The sequence below is a fragment of the Equus przewalskii genome, chromosome 8, assembly GCF_037783145.1.
Source record: "Equus przewalskii isolate Varuska chromosome 8, EquPr2, whole genome shotgun sequence".
Lineage (NCBI taxonomy): Eukaryota > Metazoa > Chordata > Mammalia > Perissodactyla > Equidae > Equus > Equus przewalskii.
The window spans coordinates 28,669,755-28,692,816 of NC_091838.1; the positions used below are offsets into that span (position 1 = coordinate 28,669,755).

Genomic DNA, 23,062 nt, shown 5'->3' on the forward strand with positions numbered 1-23,062 from the left:
ATGTCTTTGTCTGGTTTTGGTACTACAATAATGCTGACCTCATAGAATGAGTTAGGAAGCATTCCTTCTGCTTCTATTCTCTGAAAGAAATGGTTGAGAATTGATATAGTTTTTTCCTTAAATGTTTTGTAGAATTCACCAGTGACTCTATCTTGAAATGGTGCTTTCTGTTTTGGAAGGTTATTAATTAATGATTAAATTTCTTTAATAGACGTAAGCTATTCAGATTGTCTATTTCTTTTTGTGTGAGTTTTGGCAAATTGTATCTTTCATGGAATTGGTTCATTTCATCTTGATCCATCATTTGTTTTATTTTATTTTTGGACTTCTAGTTTAGTGGAAAAGTTGATTACTCCTATTCTAGAGCCCAATATTCAAGGAAATAATCCTGGTGTAATATAGATATTTCCTATGAAAGATAGTTTAGCATTAGGAATAAATAACCAGCTAGGTATAATTAATATATGAATACATTTACTGAAACAATATTCAGAAGATGGTTAAAAGGTCTTGGGAGAAAAAATCAAAGATGCTTATAAAAACTCTGTATCCAGGATGATCTGAAACATTCTCAGAATCAAATATTTTGTTCAGTTTTCTCTCAAATACAAAACATTGCCAATGTACTTTGTTGATTCTGTCTCCTTTGTCAGCGCTCTTCAGATGTTGATGAAGATCAGAAAAATGTGAGCAGTTTTTCAGGCCCCGGAACTGATATTCCAAGGGTGAAACCCAAGCATCTTTATAAAAAAGTTCCACAAATATTTCTACTGGCACCCAAACTTTGTTAACAATTCCATGAGCATTTGAAAAGAGGAAATATCCTTTATTATCAAGGTGTAGTGTTTGGTATATAAACAAAAGATCTACCTTATTTATTATGTTGTTTAGATTTTTTTGTGTGTAATTGCTTGATTTTGATCTACTTGATCTGTCTTGAAATAAGAGTGTATATTAAAGTCTCCTATTATTAGTGGGTTTCTATTTAAATTCTCGTATCTCCTTGCAGTTTTTGCTTAATATGGGTGTTTGCTGTGTTGTTTGATGTGTTGGTATTCATAACTGTCTTATTTCCCTTGTGGAATAAAGCTTTTAACATTACAAAGTTTCCTCTTTTATCTCGTTTAATGCGTTTTGGGTTTAACCTTTTTGTTGTCAGAAATGCAGCCACTGTTTTCTTACTATTTCTTTTAGCTTGGTAAATCTTTGTCCATACCCGTTTTGTTAGCCTTTCTGAACCAGTGAATTTTAAGTGGTTCTTGATGACACTAACATAATTATTTATATGCTGTATCCCACATTATACATACAACAGTCTCAGATTATCAGTATCAAAACTACCACCAACTAAACAATTACTGTATATCATACTAGGGTTATACAGTCAAATCACTAGGTTTTAAAATCACTTGGACTAGTTCCTTGCTACGTGGTTACATCATCTAGATACACAGCTTCATTTATTTCACTTTCCTTTCTCTTTAAGGGTTACTTTAAAAAACACACACACATAAATTTGTGTTTCCAAATCAAAGCCACAAAACACAGTTTATTCAAAGAAGTCAAGTTTCTCTTCCTGACCCTTCTGATCCAGCCCTCCCTCCCACATATGTAATCACTTATTATCTTATAATATATCTTTTAAATGTTTATTTTTTAATTTAAAAATATGTATGTGTGTACATATATGTACATATGTGGATATATACATATAACATCCCTTTCCTTAAAAAAAATGTTCCCTACTTTTTTTCGTTATATAATATATCCTAGAAATCATTTCATAATAGTATATGGAAATAAATATCTCTTATTTATACAATAAGCAATTCTTTAAAGGAATTTATTTGACAACATCCTTTCCCAAATATCATTTGGGGGATGATACTGTGTAATTCCATTATTTGTCACATGTTTTTCTGGGCCCTTAGTTTTCTTATGTGAGTCCTTATAGTTATATCAAATCCATTAACTGTTACTCGGGTCAGGATAATTTTTATGGTCCTTAGGAGAGACTTCATAACCCCTGGTATTATTAATCATCTCTTTTTCCTATATTCACCTATGATATCTAATTGTCTTATCAACAACCCAAGATTCTATCCATGTGTCTCTCTCCAATCCTCTCCACGAGACAATGAGTAACATATTCATATAGAGCCCCAGTTCATGTATCATATTGATCTTCAAAGTAGCTATGAAAACTAATTTGATAACTCAACTCTGATTAGACTAAAAAATAAGCCAAAGTGTTCAGTGAGATTTTTTTAAAATAATATTTTGTATTCTTGGTTGCCTGGCATGTTTAAAAAGATGTTGGGAATACTCCAGAAAGGGATAATTGCTGCTGAGTTTGGGGTTGATAATTTTATATTTGGGAAGCAAAAAGAAGCACAGAGAAAAATTGAGCCAGGAATCCAAAGAGAGACTAAGTTCTTTTCTCCCTTGAGCTTAGTAAGCTACCTTGCTATTATAGAACGACATTTCCAGCACACCCTCATCCCAGCTGAAAGGTCCAGTAGTCAACAGCTATAAAAGATTTTGCTTTAGCCAGTCCCAAGAGAACTGGAGATTCTTCCTCTGAGCACCTAAAGTATTTTTTATCTACGCTGCTTAATGAGGCACCAACTCATAAAATTTCTGACATCTTACCTGTTTCATGTGTATGTCCTTTCTCTTCAATGTGACTGTTTTTTATTTCACAGTTCTGTACCTTTCAGAGATCTTAGCACAGTATTGAAAATATTGTGTGTACTCTATAAACATTTGCTGAGTTATATTGAAATAAATAACATCCTTTGAAGACCCTATCTTTAGAGAGAAGAAACAATTTGGTCTTGCTGAAATGCTTTTTGAGAAACTGGATGGAAAATTTTGTTTAGATTTTATTCTACCTTTTCTAAGAACTTTGATAGGGGTTTCCTTGTCTCCTTCCTCCAAATTGACATTCAAAGGTATTTCTCTTTTTTTCTCACTAAAAAACCTATATTCTTAAATGTTTAATACTTTTTTACTGAACATTATGATTAAACAGTCTATTTATAATTTAAAAGGTAAATTCTCTTACGTATAGGTTGGTTTCATCTAAATCAAGACATACTAAAAATGCCCCAGTTATTGTATAATGTCAGAGAAGAAGAAAACAAAATAAAGATTAGTCCAAGTCTATTTTATTTTTATTATTTAGATATTCTTTCTTGAATATGACTTTAATTTATCTTGTTACAGTCTATGTCATTTATTCTCTTCTCAGAGAAAATGGAGCGTTGTGGACTTATGTTTCTGAATAACATCTTATTTGCCAAACCAGTTATTGAGGCTTTATATATTTTTAAATTTTATATATTATCTTTAGCTCTTTTGTGACTATGTTTCTAAAAAAAATCTAATAAAAAGGTACTAAATAAATCTGCCTCCACATATATATAGTCCTAGTTTGAGCTTAGAGAGGTAGAGAGGTGGAAAGAGTGTCTCTCTCATCTTTTCAAGAAATAAAATCCTGGACAAACTATAAATTAATGACTTTTCTTGAGAACTGCGTTCTAGAATAAAAGATGAACACAAAATCTAGAGAAAGACAAGTTTCTGCAGGGAGAAAAAAAGACCCAATATTTGCATATTTGGGGCAGATGCCTACAGATTTCATGTAAGTTAGTAAAATAATTCACCTAGAAATTTTCAACAAATTGCTGAAGGCTAGGTGTGAACTATCATAAGAGTTTGTACCTTCCTACAGACTTTTCCTCCAGAAACTCCACCAGCTGTTTATCAGGAAAGATTAGGGAGAACACTAAGGAAGATTCCTTCCTGGTGCTGGCTAGGAGGAGGAACAGCAGTCACTGAAAGTCTTCCCAGACCTATTTCTCGTATCACCCCTTCAGAACAGAAGATTTAATCTGAAGAGGGAAGAGCAATGAAAACAGTCACCTAGGGCACTGGGGAAAACCCACTGCAGCTGAAACATGAAAAAAACAAAACCTCTGACCCTGGGGGAGGGGAATAAATATGGGCTAGACTTACTCTATGTGGAGAGTGGCAGGAAGGTTTGTGAAGGTTCACAGCACCTGACCAAGACTGAGGCTTAATCAGAACATCAGAGAACATACCTCCCCTACCCTCTCATCACCACATTGACAAGCATTTAGTAAAATAACTGCAGTACAGTTGCAAGAGCTGCAACAGACAGAGCAGAAGGGCCAAATCCAAGTAGGGAGACTCAAGCCAATTGGGAAGTAAACATTGAGAAAAACTCTCTGGCAGATTAGGCTACCTCCTAAACACAAGGTATTATAAAAGGAATATAAAGACTATGATACACTGAGGATAACTATAGCAACAGCAGACTTTAATCTCCATCCAACTACTAATTACACCAGCACAAAGTCCTACACTAAATGCTCAGCAGAGGAAGGTGTGCTTATCTCCAAGCATAAACAATGCACCTCAGTATCCAACGTTCTATACAACACATCCAGCTTTCAACAAAAAATTACAAGGCATGGAAAAAGACAAGGAAACCACAATCCAAAGAGGCAAAGCTATAATTAAAATCAGACCTAGATATGACACAGATGTTGAAACTATCAGACAAGGAATTTAATATAATTATAATTAACATGCTTAAGTATCTAATGGAAGATGTGGACGACATACAAGATTAGATAGAACAATTAGAAACTATAAAAAAGAACTAAAGAAAATTCTAGAAATCAAAAACACAGTAACAAGAGATGAAAAATTCCTTTGACAGGTTCATCAGTAGATTCAACATGGCCAAGGAAAAAAATCAATAAATTTTTAGGCAAGCCAATGAGACACAAAGAGAAAAAAAATGGAAAAAAAAAAAATAGAACAGAGCATCCAAGAGCTATAGGAAAATATTCTTATATATGCACAATTGGAATCCCAGAAGGGGAACAGGGCCTGAGAAATATTTGAAAAAGATAATAGCTAAATTTTTAAAAAATTAGATGCAGAAATCAAGCCACAAACCCAAGAAATTCATTAAGCAGGATAAACACTAAAACACATACATACACCACGCCTAAGCACAAGGTGCTGTAATCCAAAAACAAAGAAAAAATCTTAAAGGCAACCAGAGAAAAAAGATACATTATGAACAGTGGAAAGGATAAGAATTATAGCAGACTTCTTGTCAGAATCTATGCAGGCAAGAAGACAGTGGAGTAGCATCTTCAAATACTGAAAGAAAATCCCCTGGTAATCAAGAATTCTTTACCCAGTGAAAATAAAATGAGAGAGTAAAAAATCCTTTCTCAGACAAACAAAAACTGAGAGAATTCCTTTCTAACAGACATACTCAACAAACAATATTGAAGGGAATTGTTCAGACAGAAGAATTAGGGTATAGGTCATAAACTTTGATCTACACAGAGAAATGAAGAGTGTCAGAAAATGAATAAAAGTAAAATAAAATATTCTTTTTTCTCATTTTTAATTCTCTAAAAGATAACCTACTATTTATAGCAAAATGTGGAATTATATGTTGCATATTTCTCCATAAGTAAAAGTGAAATGTATGATGATAATGATACAAGAGATGGGAAGTAAAATTAACACTGATCTAAGATAATCACACTCCACGTGAAATAGTATAATATTTGAAATGAGACTCAGATTATTTCAAAGTGGATATTGTAAACCACGGGACAACTTCTAAAAAGTTAAAAAAAAAAAAGAAAGAAAAAGAAAAAATGTATGAATAATGTTGATAGAGGAGTTAAAATTGATTCATTTAAAAAGCTCAATTAAACCCAGAGAAAGCAGGAAAATAAAAAAAGGAAAGAAAGAACAAATGGAAGAAATAGAAAACAAGTAGCAAGATGGCAGATTTTATTCCAATCATACAAATAATTACTTTAAATATGAATGGTCTAAACACAGTTAAATGACAGAGATTACCATGTAGAGCAGAAAAGCAAGACTCAACTATATGCTGTCTACAAGAAACCCACTTTAATTATAAATATATAAATATATTATAAATATATATAAACCTTAAAGAAAAATTTAAAATTTTTGGCATAGTGTCTGGCAAAGAACATCTCAATAAATGATTTTGAATGAATATTTTTGGGATAGTATGAGATTTATTTCTTTTTTAATTAAAATTAAAGATAATTACCAAATTTGTATAGCATTAAAATCTATCACTTCATTGCTATCGTATTACTTTTATATTACAGTAGCAAATAACATCACCAAGGTCTTCCTGGATTTAATCATTAAAAAAACTTTAATCAATTAATCTCAAAGAAATGTAGCACTTTACACCTCAAACATCTATGCAGCTGGTAGCTGTTTGAGGTGTGTGTGTGTGTGTGTGTGTGCGTGTGTGTGTGGTTTCTATAGTCCTATGTGACCAGGTTCAGCTGGGTGGAGTTTTATGCATTCACCAAATGCTTCCTGTGGGTGAAATGTGCATAATAAGCAAATGTGAAATTCCAGTTATGCTCAAATTGTCCCTGAATATATCATTGTGTTAGAACAAATTCACATTTTCAAAACAAGTGTTTTAGCCAAACTGATTATACTCTATTTCTATCTTAACTTCTGTTATTATATCTATTTCTTATCCTAATTTCTAGTCTCAAAGAGTATGAAGAGGTTCCCTCCTGCTTTATAAAAACTCTTCCTCTAATCGTACTCTTGGTAGTGGTTAAATCAGTGGATCTCTTTGTCTTTTAAGGGATCTGACTCTAACACTTCATCTCTCTTCAACAATCTTATATACAAAAATGTCTCTCCACTGCCATCTTCTCCTCCCCACTAAAAAAATGGACAATTTTCTGTTCTTTGAGAGCCCTACTCTACCCTGTTGTGACCTCTTTCTAACCACCTGTTCCTCTCTTTAATAAACTTAAGGGGAAAGTGCCTCCATATCTAGAGCCACCATTTCTCTTTACACCATGATAGACTCTTTAATTCCCTATCATCTCTCTCAGTAAGATTAGTAAAACAGCTCTCTTGAAAAACACTAACATCCTTCTCATTGGAAAATTCATCCATCTTCTTTTCACTTTCATTCTCCATTACTGTAAAGCATCTGATTGACTGTTAGTCATTGTTTTATTTCCTTAGGGCTGCCAGAGCAAAGCACCACAACTGGATGGTTTAAAAGAACAGAAATGTACTCTCTCACCACTGTGGAGGTTATAAGTCTGAAATCAAAGCATCAGTAAGACCATGCGCCCTCTGCTTCTGGATAGAATCCTTCCTCACCTCTTTCTAGCTTTGGTAGCGGCCATCGATCCTTGGCATCCCTTGGCTCACAGCTGCATCACTCCAATCTCTGCCTTTGTCATCAAATGATGTTCTCCTTATGTGTCTCTATTCTCCCCTCTTATTAGGACACCAGTCATATGGGACCATACTCCAGTATGACCTCATGCTAATTTACATATTAATTATATCTGCAAAGACTCTCTTTCCAAATAAGATCATATTCACAGGTACCAATGGTTAGGATTTCAACTTCCCTTGGGTGGGACACATCCATAACAGTCACCTATTCTTTCTTGAAACTCTTTGCTCATTTGATTTCCAAATACAATAAAAATATTTAAAATTTTCTGAGGTTTTACTATGTGCCCTCCTCTGTGCTGAATATCTTACGTTGATTTTATGTATTCCATACAAGCCTCATAACTCTCTTAGATAGGTACAGTTATTTTTGCCCATTTTACAGAGCATAAAATTTTATTTTATTTTTTATTGAAATATAATTGTCATACAATATTATATTAGTTTCAGGGTTACATCATAGTGATTTGCTATTTATATACGTTACAAAATGATCACCAAGATAAGTCTAGCTATCATCTGTCACCATACAAAGTTATTACAATGTTATTGACTATATTCCCTATGCTGTACATTATATCGCAACGACATTTATTTTATAACTAGAAGTTTATACCTCTAAATCCCCCTCAGCTATTTCACCCACCTCCCAACCCCCTCCCCCTCTGGCAATCACGTGTTTGTTTTCTGTATCTATGAGACTTTTTCTGTCTTGTTTTCTTTGTTCATTTGTTTCTAAGATTCCACGTGTAAGGAAAGTCCCACAGTAATTGTATGTCTCTGTCTCACTTATTTTCACTTAGCATAATAGCATAATGGATCTTTAGGTCCACCCATGTTGTTGCAAATGGCAATAATTCATTCTTTTTATGGCTGAATAATATTCCATTGTATATATACATATACCACATCTTCTTTACCCATTCATCTGTCAATAAACACAGGTTGCTTCTATATCTTGGTTATTGTAAATATTGCTGCAATGAATATAGGAGTGCATATATCTTTTTAAATTAGTGTTTTCATTTCCTTCAGATAAATAGCCAGAAGTGGAATTGCTAGATCATATGGTCGTTCTATTTTTAATGTTTTGAGGAACCTCCATACTGTTTTCCATAGTGGCTGCACCAATTTACATTCCCACTAATAGTGCACAAAGGTTTCCTTTTCTACATATCCTTGCCAACACTGGTTATTTGTCTTTCTGATAATAGCCATTTTTAAATGGTCTGAGGTGATATCTCATTGTGGTTTAGATTTGCATTTCCCTGATGATTACTGATGTTGAGAATCTTTTCATGTGTCTGTTGGCTATTTACATGTCTTTTATGGAAAAATGCCTATTCAAGTCCTCTGCCCATTTATTAATTGGGTTGTTTGTGATTTTTTGATATTAAGTTGTATAAGTTCTTTATATATTTTAGATATTAACCTCTTATCAGTTACTTATTTGCAATTATCTTTTCCCATTCAGTAGGTTGCCTTTTTGTTTTTTTGTGATGCTTTCCTTCACTGTGCAAAAGCTTTTTAGTTTGACATAGTCCATTTGTTTATTTTTGCTTTTGTTGTCATTGCCTGAGGAGACAGGTCCAAAAAAATATTGCTAAGACTGCTGTCAAAGAGCATACTGCCCATGTTTTCTTCCAGGATTTTTATGGTTTCAGGTCTTAAATTCAAGTCTTTAATTCATTGTGAATTTATTTTTGTACATGGTGTAAGATATTGGTCCAGTTTTTGGGGTTTTTTTTGCCTGTAGCCGTCCACTTTTCCCAACACCATTTATTGAAAAGACTGTCTTTCCTCCATTGTATATTCTTGCCTTTTTGTCATAATTTAAATGACTGTATAAATTTCAGTTTATTTCTGGGCTCTCTATTCTGTTCTATTGATCTATGTGTCTGTTTTCATGCCAGTACCAAACTGTTTTGTTTACTATAGCTTTGTAATATAGTATGAAATCAAGGAGCATGATACCTTCTTTGTTCTTTATCAAGGTTGCTTTGGTTATTTGGGGACTTTTGTGGTTCCATACAAATTTTAGGATTCCTTGTTCTAGTTCTGTGAAAAATGGTATTGGCATTTTGATAGGTATTGCACTGAATCTGTAGATTGCTTTGGATAGCATGGACATTTTAACAATATTAATTCTCCCAAGCCATGAGCATGGTATGTCTTTCCAGTTATTTGTGTTGTCTTCAATTTCTTTCATCAATTTATTATAGTTTTCAGAGCACAAGTCTTTTACCTCCTTAGCTAAATCTATTCCTAGGTATTTTATTCTTTTTGATGGAGTCGTAAATGGGATTGCTTTCTTAATTTTTCTGTCTGATAATTCGTTATATAGAGATGCAACTGATTTCTATAAGTTAATTTTATATCCTGCAAATTTACTGAGTTCATTTATAAGCTCTAATAGTTTTTTGTGGATTGTTTAGGGTTTTCTATATATAGTATCATGTCTTCTGCAAATAGTGACAGTTTTACTTTTACCTTTTCAGTTTGGATGCCTTTTATTTATTTTTCTTGCCTAATTACTGTAACTAGGACTTCTAATACTATGTTGAATAAAAGTGGGGATAGTGGGCATCCTTATCTTGTTCCTCATCTCAGAGGAAAAGCTTTCAGCTTTTCACCATCAATTATGATGCTAGCTTTGGGTTTGTCATATATGACCTTTATTATGTTGAGGAACATTCACTCTATACCCACTTTGTTGAGAGTTTTTATCATAAGTAGATATTGAATTTTGTCAAATGCTTTTTTGCATCTATTTAGATGGTCATATGATTTTTATCCTTCATTTTGTTAATGTAGTGTATCATGTTGATTGATTTGCAGATGTTGAACCATCCTTGCATCCCCAAGATAAATCCCACTTGATCACAGTGTATAATTCTTTTAATGTATTGTTGAATTCAGTATGCTAAGGTTTTGTTAAGAATTTTTGCATCTATGTTCATCAGGGATATTGCCCCTTAATTTTCTTTTTTGTGGTGTCTTTGTCCAATTTCAGTATCAGAGTAAGCTGGCCTTGTGCAATGAGTTCAGGAGCATTTCTTCCTCTTCAAGTTTTTGGAATAATTTGAGAAGAATAAGTATTACCTCTTCCTTAAATGTTTGGTAGAAGTCACCTGTGAAGCCATCTGGTCTGGGACTTTTTATTTATTGGAAGTTTTAAAATTGCTGATTCAGTTTCATTACTACTAATCAGTCTGTTCAGATTTTATATTCCTTTATGATTCAGTCTTGGAAGATTGTGTGTTTCTAAGAATTTATCCATTTCTTCTAGGTTGTGCAATTTGTTGACAAATAATTGTTCATAGTATTCTCTTACAAGTCTTCGTGTTTCTGTGATACCAGTTATACAATCTCCTCTTTCATTTCTGATTTTACTTATTTGGGTCCTCTCTCTGTTTTTCTTGATGAGTCTCGCTAAAGGTTTATTAATCTCATTTATCTTTTCAAGGAACTAGCTCTTAGTTTTATTGAATTTTTCTTTCTTTCTTTCTTTCTTTTTAGTCTCTGTTTCATTTATTTCTGCTCTGATCGCGATTATTTTCTTCCTTCTACTAACTTTAGGCTTTGTTCTTTTTCTCATTCCTCTACATGTAAAGTTAGATTGTTTACTTGAGATTTTTCTTGTTTCTTGAGGTAGACCTGTAGCACTATGAATTTCCTTCTTAGAACTGCTTTTGCTGTGTCTTATAGATTTTGGAAAGTTGTGTTTCCATTTTCATTTGTCTCAAGGTATTTTTTGATTTCTTCATTGACACATTGGTTTTTTTAATAGCATGTTGTTTTGTCTCCACATGTTTGTGTTTTTTCCAGTCTCCTTCCTGTAATTGATTTCTAGTTCCATACTTTTGTGGTCACAAAAGATGCTTGATATATTTAAATCTTGTTGAATTTGTTGAAATTTGTTTTGTGACCTAACATGATTAATCCTCAAGAATGTTCTACATGCACTTGAAAAGAATGTGTACTCTGCAGTTTTCGGATGGAATGTTTCTTATATATGTATTAAGTCCATCTAGTCTAGTGTATTGTTTAAGGGCAATGTTTCCTTGTTGATTTTCTGTCTGGATGATCTATCCTTTAATGTAAATAAGGTATTAAAGTCCCTCACTATTATTGTATGACTATCAATATCTCCCTTTATGTCTGTAAATATTTACCTTATATTTGTAGGTGCTCCTATGTTGTGTACATAAATATTACAGATGTTATATTCTCCTGTTGGATTGATTCCTTTATCATTATGTAATGTCCTTCTTTGTCTTTTGTTAAAGTCTATTTTGTCCAATACTAGTATAGCTATCCCAGCTTACTTTTCATTTCCATTTGCATAGAATACGTTTTTCTATCACTTCATTTTCAGTCTGTGTGTGTCTTTAGATCTGAAGTGAGTCTCTAGTAGGCAGCATATAGATGGGTCTTATTTTTCTATTCAGCCACCCTATGTCCTTTGATTGGAGAATTGAGTCAATTTACATTTAAAGTAATTATTGATAGGTATGTACTTAGTGCCATTTTATTAATTGCTTTCTGGTTGTTTTTGTAGTTCTTCTTTGTTTCTTTCTTCCTCTCTTGCTCTCTTCCTTGTTGTTTCATGACTTTCTTTAGTGTTATCTTTGGGTTCCTTTCTGTTTACTTTTTGTGTATCTATTATAGTCATGCACCAAAAAATGACACTTTGGTCAACAACAGACTACACATACAACAGAGGTCCCATGAGATTAGTACCTAGGTGTGTAGTAGGCTATACCATCAAGGTTTATATAAATATACTCTTTGATGTTTGCACAATGACAAAATTGCCTAATGTTACATTTCTTAGGATGTATTCCTGTCATAAGCAATGCATGACTATATAGGTTTTTGATTTGTGGTTACCATGAGGTTCATATATATAGCAGTCTATTTTAAGTTGAAAGTCACTTAAGTTTGAATGCATTCTAAAAGGTCTACATTTTTACTCCCCCTCAGCCAAAATTTGTTTTTTGACATAATATTTTGCATATTTTTATTCAATATATCCCTTAATTACTTATTGTAGTTACAGTTGATTTTACTACATTTATCTTTAAACCTTCACACTAGTTTTATACAGTTGCCCTTACCAGTGAGGGTTTATCTTCCATATATTTTCTTATTTCTAGCTGTAGTCTTTTGTTTTCTCCTTTAAAAAATCCCTTTAACATTTCTTGTAATGCTGGATTAGTGGTGGTGAACTCCTTTAGTTTTTGCTTGTCTGGGAAACTCTTTATCTCTCTTTAAATTCCAAATGATAACCTTGCCAGGTAGAGTATTCTTGGTTATGAGTGTTTTTCCTTTCAGTACTTTGACTACATCATGCCACTCCCTTCTGGCCTGTAAAGTTTCTGCTGAAAAATCAGCTGATAGTCTTTTGGCAGGGGGCCCCCTTATATGTGACTAGTTGTTTTTCTCTTGGTGCTTTTAAGATTCTCTCTTTATTTTATTTTTTTTAAAGATTGGCATGTGAGCTAAAAACTGTTGCCAATCCTTTTTTTAAATTTCTTTTTTGCCCCAAATCCCCTCAGCACATAGTTGTATATTCTAGTTGTGGGTCCTTCTACTTGTGGCATGTGGGATGCCACCTCAACATGGCCTGATGAGTGGTGCCATGTCCACACCCAGGATCTGAACCAGCAAAACCCTGGGCCGCCGAAGCAGAGTACACGAACTTAACCACTCGGCCATGGGGCTGGCCCCCTCTCTCTTTATCTTTAACTGTTGACATTTTAGTTATAATGTGTCTTGGTGTGGATCTCCTCAGCTCCATCTTGTTTTGGACTCTCTGTGCTTCCTGGACGTACACGTCTGTGTGCTCTCCCAGGTTAAAGAAATTTTCAGTCATTATTTCTTAAAATAGGTTTTCTACCTCTTTATCTCTTTTGTCTTTTTTTTTTTAAGGTAGATTAGCCCTGAGCTAACATCTGCCACCAATCCTCCTCATTGTGCTGAGGAAGATTGGCTCTGAGCTAATATCAGTCCCCATATTCCTCTATTTTATACGTGGGATGCCTGCCACAGCATGGCTTGATACACGGTGCACAAGTCTATGCCCAGGATTTGAACTGGTGAACCCCAGGCCGCCAAAGTGGAGTACATGAACTTAACTTCTGTGCCACTGGGCTGGTCCCTGTCTCTTTTTTCTTCTTCTGGGACCCCTGTAATACAAATGTTAGTACACTTGATATTGTCCCAGAGGCCACTAAAACTATTCCATTTTTTAAAAATTCTTTTTTATTTTTGCTATTCTGATTGAGTGATTTCCACTACACTGTCTTCAAATTCACTGATCCATTCTTCTGTATCATCTAATCTGCTGTTGATTCCCTCTAGTGCATTTTTCATTTCAGTTATTATATTCTTAGCCCTGATTGGTTCTTTCTTATATTTTCCAACTCTTGTCGAAGTGCTCACTGTGTTTATCCATTCTTCTCCAAAGTATGTGAGCATCCTTATGAGTATTACTTTGAATTCTTTATCAAGTAGACTAATTATCTCCATATCATTAAGGTCTTTTTCTGAAGTCTTGTCCTCCAAATACATTTAGATCATATTTATTTGTTTTTTCATTTTGCTTGGCTCTCTGTGTTTGTTTCTATGTACAGGAATACCTTGTTTTATTGAACTTTGTAGATATTACATTTTTCAAAAATTGAAGTTTTGTGGCAACCCTGCGTTGAATCAGTCTATCAGTGCCATTTTTCCAACAGCATTTTCTCATTTCATGTCTCTGTGTCACATTTTGGTAATTTTTGCAATATTTCAAACTTTCTCATTATTATTATATTTGTTATGGTGATCTGTGATCAGTGATATTTGATGTTACTATTGCAATTGTTTTGGGGTGCCACAAACCATGCTCATATAAGATGGCAAACTTGATTGATAAATGTTGTGTGTGTTCGGACAGCACCACTGTTTCCCCATCTCTCTCTCTCTCCTCTGGCCTCCATATTCACTAAGACATAACAATACTGAAATTAGACCAATTAATTACCCTACAATGACCTCTAAGTGTTCAAGTGGAAGGAAGAGTCATACATTTATCACTTTAAAACAAAAACTAGAAATGATTACGCTTAGTGAGGAAGACATGTCAAAAGCCAAAACAGGCTGAAAACTGGGCCTCTTGCACCAAACAGTTAGCCAAGTCAGGAAGGCAAAGTAAAAGTTCTTGAAGGTAATTAAAAGAGCTACTTAAGTGAAGACACAAATGATAAGAAAGTGAAACAGCCTTATAGGATAAAGTTTTAGCAGTCTGGACAGAAGAACCACCCACAACATTCCCATAAGCTAAATCCTCATTGAGACAAAGGCCCTAACTCTCTTCAATTCCATAAGGCTCAGATAGGTGAAGACACTTCAGAAGAAAAGTTTGAAGCTAGCAGATGTTGGTTCATGAGATTTAAGGAAAGAAGCTGTCTCCATAACATAAAATTGCAAGGTGAAGCAGCAAGCACTGATGTAGAAGCTTCAGCAAGTTATCCAGAAGATCTAGCTAAGATCATTAATGAAGGTGGCTTCACTGAACAACAGATTTTCAGTGTTGACAAAAGAGAATTATATTGGAAGAAGATGATATCTAGGACTTTCATAGCTAGAGAAGAGAAGTCAATGACTGGCTTTAAAGCTTCAAAGGACAGACTGACTCTCTTGCTAGGGGCTGATGCATCTGGTGACTTTCACTTGAAACCAATGCTCACTTACCATTCCAAAAATCCTAAGGCCCTCAAGAATTACACTAAATCTCCTCTGCCTGTGCTCTATAAATTGAACAACAAAGCCTGCATGTCAGCACATCTGTTTACAATATGGATTGCTGACTATTTTAAACCCACTGTTGAGAGCTACTGCTCAGAAAAAAAGATTCGTTTCAAAATGTTACTGACAATGCGCCTGGTCACCCAAGAGCTCTGATGGAGAGGTACAATGAGATTAATGTTGTTTTCATGCCTGCTAACAAAACACTCATTCTGCAACCCATGGATCAAGGAGTAATTTCAACTTTCAAGTCTTATTATTTAAGAAATACCTTTTGTAAGGCTATAGCTGTCACAGATAGTGATGGATCTGGGCAAAGTAAATTGAAAACCTTCTGAAAAGGATTCACCATTCTAGATGCCATTAGGAACATTCATGATTCTTGGGAAGAGGTCAAAATATCAAGAGGTTAACAGGCGTTTGGAAGAAGTTAATTCCAACCTTCATGGATGACTTTGAGGGATTCAAAACCTCAGGGGAGGAAGTAACTGCAGGTGTGGTAGAAATAGCAAGACAACTAGAATAGAAGTGGAGTCTGAAGATATGACTGAATTGACGCAATCTCATGATAAAACTTTAATGAATGAGGAGTTGCTCCTTATGGATGAGAAAACTGGTTTCTTGTGATAGAACTCACTCCTGGTGAAGATGATGTGAATATTGTTGAAATGACAAGAAAGATTTAGAATATTCATAAACTTTGTCAGTGATGATCCTTCCCATTCAACCTTGCCCTAGCTCTTCTTGGCTGTCTCTAGAACCTTTATGGTTGTCTATACCTCCTGATTTATTCCTGATATGTCCCTGTTGTTGAGGGTGTACAAACATCTGTCAGTGCTCCAAGAAGAGGAATTGCGTTTAGTACCTAGGCTAGTATTCAGACTGCCTGGAAGCCAGACTCTCAGGCAGCAGCTTTTAAAGGATGCAAATATATCCAGTCCTGTGGGGCCACAGTCATAATCCCTGCTGGCCTCTAGACAAGGAGATCTTGAGGTGTCTCCTGGGTAATAGTTTCAAATATCACTGCTCTTGAGGAGCTCTTTTCTCCCAGAGTCTCATTGAGCTATAGTGAGGTCAAGGGGGTATGCAAGGATGATGTCTCCCTGCTCAGAGCACGAAATTTTAAATAACTACCCACAAACACATAGCTGGTCAAGAAGCTAGAATTTGAACCTAGGAGATCTGACTTCAGCACCCACATCTATCATTGCACTAGCCACTTGCCCAAAAGTTACTTCACCAACAACCCTGAATAACAGCTGATGGGATAATGAGGATTTCACTGCTGATCCTAGGAAACATGGTTCAAATAGAGTAATGGGTGAAAATCCCAAACTGCAAGAAATTTAGGAGAGAATGAGAAGAGAAACAGGTGAAACAACAGGGTAAATTAGTATTTTAAAAGTTTTCAAAGAAGGGAAAGAGAATGGTCAGTAATTTAAGAGCAAATGAAGGTCATTTTTAGAATGGGGAAGACATAAACATGTTGGTAGATTGAAGGCAAGGGTTAAAAAGAATCATCCTGAGGTTGTGAGAAAGAATAAGGGTGGCTAAGGGAACACAATCCTGAAAGATAAGAGAGGATGTGATCAAACTACAAATAAAGATGTTGGCCTTTGAAAAAAAATAGACATCATTTCACCAGATCAAGAGAGAGAGGTTAGAGAAAGACATTTTTGCTTTCATGTTTCAGCTTTCCTAAGTATCTAACATCCAGCTTAGAGTAGATATCAGTAAACACTTTTTTTCTTTTCTCCCCACAAAGGTTTTGGCTTCTTCAGAAGTAGGCCATGCTATACTCCAATAAATTAGAAATGATTACTATCTGAGGTCAATAATCTTTTTGTTTTAATATCTGGCCTTTCTGAGAAAATTTAGTCCTTCTGAAAAGTGGTTATCTGCTTTCTGTAATTTATTCTGTATTAGGGTTCTGGTTTCTATAGCATAGTCTATATTTAAGCAGAGTAATTCTACTGGCTTTTCTTGAAAGAATCCATGTGTGAAAATTTGGTGATGCAAATGTAGATGTCATTGAAAAATACTTCAACTTTTGTGACTGAGGAAAAAGATCAAGTTAAACTGTCCCTAGGATCTGACATCCACAGGCAAGTCAATTGTGTCAACATGGCATCACTTAGTGCTGCAATTCCTAAACTGCCAAATGGAGTCAGTGTGAAATATTACCAAACTCCAGGTTTCAAGTCAATCAATCAATCAATCAATGGAGAAGAAAAAGATAAAGAAGGAGGATAGAGAGAAAAGAAAGGAAATATATATTAAAAAAAGAAGTCATACAGAATTGCACCAAAATCAAAATGACATGCTGGCATTCATTTAGCTAATGGTTAATAATTTGTAGACCCATATGGACATCTAACCTTTAAACATTGAAAAGGCCCTAGATAAATGTTCCTGATATTACTTATGTGCTCACTGCCTTTCTCTAACCCAGCCAGCCTAGTCTTGGCTTCCTGTGTTCCTTTCTCCTACTCCAGCCTCCAGACATGTTTTTACAAAGACCCTACATGCCAGCAATAGCTACCTATCAACCATCTGCCAAGCTGCCTTTCTGCCCTCATTCATCTAGAAAATGATATTAAATCCCACCCCATCAGGAAGGCTACTCCATTTTGTGGGCAGGATTGTAAAAGTCAGCCTCAGGAGTATGAAGACAAGAATGTTTTATACTTTATATAGTGTTTTAATTTTTAACTCTTTCAATCTGTACAATAACATTATAAGGTATTATTATACTCATATTACAAGGGAGGAAACTAAAGCTTAGTAATGTTAAGTGGTTTTTTCATATCTTCTTAGATAGTAAAGGTCAGAGATGGAACTCAACTATAGGTCTTCAAATTCTACTGATATACATTGTCTTTAAAAAGGCAAAAATGTGCCATGCATCCTATTCCAGGAACATAAAGGATATTCAAATGATTGTGCAAGTACCCTATGAGCTCACAATAAATATTAAACCTATTCATCTACAAAATTAATTGACTTCATACAAGAGTAAACAAGAAGCAGGAAACTACTTTCTAGGAGTGAATGGCTTAGCCACTAACTTTTCCCAAGCAACAGAGAATAGTATTTAGTGTTCCAATTTGAGAAATACAATAAGAAGCTCAGCTAAATCTCCAGGAGGCTTTATAAGTAAATAATAAACACAGAAGATACATGGAATGCCTTTATGATACCCTCAAGGTGAGAATGATCACAAGGGAAATTCAACAGTGAATGCCCCAAGAGAAAGCAGCAAATATTAAACAAATTTCAGCAAAGTCATTTTCGTTAAACTTTCATGCTTTCAACAGATATTCATGAGTGTCTAGTCTATGCCAGTCAATGGATAAGATTCAATAGTTAGCAACTGAATGAGATCCAGTCCCTGTGGTCTAGGAACTCCTCTCTGCCACTCTCTTCAAACTTTCTGCTACAACGGACTCTTGCTCTGATTTTTGTCTTGGTCATTTTTCCGAGGATATCTCATTTCCTTCAGCCTGGTTCTCAGTGACATTTTAGGTGCTCCTAGAGGTCTGACTCTATAGTCTATGGAGGGTAGCTACCAAAATTACTACAAAGCCTGACACCATTTTGCAGCCCTTTTTTGAAGCTAGAATCCTTCTCTATTCTCTACACCATTCTACAATCAAGTTCCCCTTCAAGACCTATGACTGGGTCAGGAGAACATTACAGTCAATTCACACTGCCAAATACAACAACCAGTTATATAAAAGGAAAATTTTTGCTGTTCTGACAGTAATGAGATTGTCAATGTTTCAATACCACTTGGCCAGTGACTCTTAAATTTCATGGATTTGGTCACCTGACACATTGTAGGCTCAAAGTCACATTTACATTAGGCCAGTTCTTACTTATCTTTAGCAGATTATAGAAATCATAGCCACAAATAGAAGATTTCAAAGAGGAATAGAAATTTCAATAAAACAGAACAAAATACAATATGAATAAAAAGGGGTAGAGAAAGACTTGGAACGGCATATTGAAGCACTCCACAAATCTACTCCTCCATAAAAGCAATGGCAAAAATTATTGAAATCAAATCTTCAAGAACTCTGGAAATTAATCAAGGTAGAACAATCTGAGGAGCACTTATTCAGAGAAGAGTATAAATGCTGGTAAGAATAGGATGGTTTGTGCATTGTAACTTGATCTACTTCCATTTCTCTCTCTGCAATATCCTTAAAAACCAGCAACTTTGTAACTATGGTAGATGATAAAACCAACGGGAAGACAGTCTACATCCAGACACAACATAGTCAAATAACTTAAAGCCAAAAGCTAGGAGAGAATCTTGAAAGCAGCAAAAGAAAACAACTCATTACATACAAGGGATCCTCAATAAAATTAACAGCTGACTTTTCATCAGAAATCATGAAGGCCAAAAAGCAGTAGGTTGACATCTTCAAAGAGCTGAAAAAAATTGTCAACCAAGAATTATATATGCAAATTAAGACATTCCCAGATAAGGAAAAACTGAGAGAATTCATCATTAGCAGAACTGCCCTACAAGAAATACTAAAGGGAATCCTTCAGGCTGAATTGAAAGGATACCAGAAGTAATTCAAAGCCATAGCATCAAGAAAGTTAAAAGACAACCCACAAAAGAGGAGAAAACATTTATAAGTCATATATGTGATAAGACACTCACATTCAGAATATATAAAGAACTCAAACTCATTAGTAAAGAGATAAATAATCCAATTAAAAATGAGGAAAGAATTTGAATAGACATTTCCCCAGTGAAGATATACAAATGCCCAACAAGCACTATGTATGGCAGAAATAGATACCATGATTTGGGGTGTGTAGTAATGATTTAATAACAATTAAAATTTACCAGTTGCTTACTATGTCCTTCCAAGCACTGTGCTGTAAATTAGAAACTTTTACAAAGTACTTTCGCAGAATGAATCAAGAGTAATCCCATTTCTCAGAATTTTTCATAAGGAAATAAGATAGCTTTGGTTAGAAAAAAGAAGAAACTAAGGTCAAAAATATGTTCATTGCAGCATTATTTATAATAGCAAAAACCTAGAAGCCATTTAAATGTCCAACAGTAGCAAAGTGTTTCATTTTACCTATAGTATATGAAATGGTGAATTTCATATACTCAATATGTAATCAATAAAAATTATAATTGAGACTATGTAGCTCCTTATATAAATGAGGCTATAAAATTGTTTATGTAAAACAATATTAATAGCAAACATTTATTGAGCATTTCGGGCACTGCACTAAACACTTGACATGGGTTAATTCATTTAATCCTCATGATAACCTGTTAAGGTATGGGTTATTGAGCACAGAGAGGCTAAGTAACTTGTCCAGGGCACGATGCTGGTAAGTGGCAAAGTCAGCATTTGAATCCTGGCCATCTGACTCCTCAGACCACGTCGTAGCCAGTAGGCTGCACCACCTTTCCATCATAGCATCATACTCCATGGATATGGACAAGGATTAGAAAACACATTCAAATATGGAAATATTTGATTTGATGTCAGGATTAGAAGTAAATTTTTCCACGGTAATTTTAAACTGCCTTAAGTTCATATACTTTATTGCCTTTATACAAGTAAAAAGTGGGCAATAAATGAAATCTTACATTCCTGTTATTACTCCTGTTTCTCAACTCCCTTAGGATAGAAGATTTCACATTTATTAGGAAAATGTAATGCAAATGCAATACCAAAACAAACCAACCAACAAAAAACATTCTCTTTCATATTATGGAATGTATATTTTAATTATCTTAGTAAGAAAGTTACAACCTATCCATTTTACCTTGAATATATCTGCACTGTTGGAGTTAAACAGTTGGTGTTTCCCAGATCCCAAAATAATAGGACCTGAACATCTTGTTTCTCCATAGACAGAAAGGGATACTGTTGCCGTGGTGCCGGCATCTTCAAGATCCCCAGTGATAACAGTCACCTTCCAATCTCCTTCTGCAAAGGAAAAAGGAAATCAATATGAAATTGTGGAGCAAAACCATATTAATATTAGGAAGTGAGGAATTCTAGTTAATCTACTTAGTTATTAAATAAATAACTTATGAAATTAAGAAGTATTAAAATGATTGCTGATCATGGACTTTCTTTTTGGAAGTTACCATGTGGAAAAGTTTGGGAAATATTATAGCATTTTCACCAGAAAGCAAGTAAATAGTAGGCTTTTCAGGACAGGAGATATTTTGGGCAAAAACACTCAGTTAGAGGCATTTAGTACTCGGTGTTCAACTGGAAGATTTAGAGTCTATTTAGGCATCACTGTCAAAACTTTGAGTGGAAATGGATTGACATACAAACTGATAACCTGATGTTTAGGCATTATCTTTATTAGGGAATGCCCTGTCAAGCTGGGGCTAGTAACACAGTTCACGAATTCCAGCAGAATCATGGTGAAGATACATAAGACCTAAAAACAAAACAAAAGGTGCTAAAATTTTTTTCAGGAAAAAGTTGCTAGAGTCTCCTAAGGGTTAGAATGAGATGAGAAGTAAGGTGCAAAATACTGTATGTAAGGCCTAGCAAAAGGAGTTGTGTTTGGGAGAGGGAAGATGAAGAAAAGATGCACTTGAAATAGAGAAGACAATGTGCCATTAAGCAGAATGGATCATCGAGCTTCCTGCCGTGGTGATGCTGGGAGCACAGGAAAAGTTGGGACAAGCAGAGCATGACAGAAAACATCTTATAAAGATCTACAAGTTGCTCTATAATAGGTTGGTTGGAAAGACAAATTGAGACAGTATTTAACTACTTTGTGCACTTTGGAAAACTACACCATTAACCGTGGTGCAGTAAAACCCTCTTACACTGAACTCACCCCACAAAGTCAAGCACAACAAAGGATAAAGTCCTGTCTGCTAGAACTCTATGCAGGGCACGCATCTCCACTCATCACAGGCTGTCCTTGGGTTGCAGAGGCAATTAAAGATGTCTTTATTGTTATTTTCAAAGGCTACATAAACACATACTGCCTTGTGAGTATTTTCTACATTTTCAAATTGTGATTAAGATCTATCACCATTCTGGACACCTGAGTTCTCAGTAACTCCTCCACTAAGACATTATTTTTCTTTTTAGTACTTAATGCTGCTCTCCACTCTCTCTCCAATATATCCACAAAGATCATCTGACTATCTCTAGTTGGCTCAACAAAACTTGTATCAAGTAAATTTTACATAATGTTACATTTGATAATAAAGATGGAACTTAAGCCTTGGTACCAAAATGCCGAAGGAGGGGCAGAACGCAAAGGCATGCGGTCTACTTCTACCCCCTAGCAAGTTTGCTTCGAGGAATTTCAATTCATGTGGGAAAATAGGAAACATGCAAATTTCAAACAATAATCCCACTGAGAATCCTATCACGGTATTAATTCTTACAGAAAGCCTTCCATCTGTGCTTTGATGCACAATTCAAGAAGTTAAAGAATCTCTGTCTTTTTTTTTTAGATCTTCTTTCCTGTCTTGTCCTTATCTCCTTCCCTTGCATCTGGGCCTGCCCTGGGATTTTTGTATCATGCTTTCATGGGGAGAGGACAGGAGTGAGTTTGCACATTGGCTTGGATATCTTGTTTACTAAAATAGGGACAAATAGCAATGAGCCATTGATTTATAAAATATAATGCTCCTGTGTTCTTCCCTTTGGGAATCAGCATGTCACCACAACATGAGTTTTAAAGGTGGAACAACTAATGAAATGTTTTCTGTGGTGATTTTTGTTGATTTTTGAGTTTTGCTGGGCATAATTCTCTTTTCTACCACTGGAAAAAAATATTTTCCAATATTTTCTGTTGTATACTTTTAAAATATGATCACAACTTTCTTTAAGAATGTCTCTATCTAAAATACAATATAGGAAGTTCTGTTGAAAATAACACAGAGGAACATTCTGAGTCCATATTTAAATTAAAATTT

At 34.8% G+C, this 23,062-nt stretch overlaps 1 protein-coding gene across 19 annotated transcripts in view; it reads right to left on the reverse strand.

The window, feature by feature from the left end:
• Window positions 1–23,062, reverse strand: part of RP1 (RP1 axonemal microtubule associated) — a 440,182-nt gene that overhangs the window by 61,096 nt on the left and 356,024 nt on the right. For all 19 annotated transcript variants that reach the window (XM_070631597.1, XM_070631612.1, XM_070631605.1 and 16 more), the window contains one exon: window positions 20,926–21,089. In XM_070631597.1, the coding sequence (XP_070487698.1) occupies window positions 20,926–21,089 (164 nt within the window). The remainder of the gene's footprint in view (window positions 1–20,925; window positions 21,090–23,062) is intronic.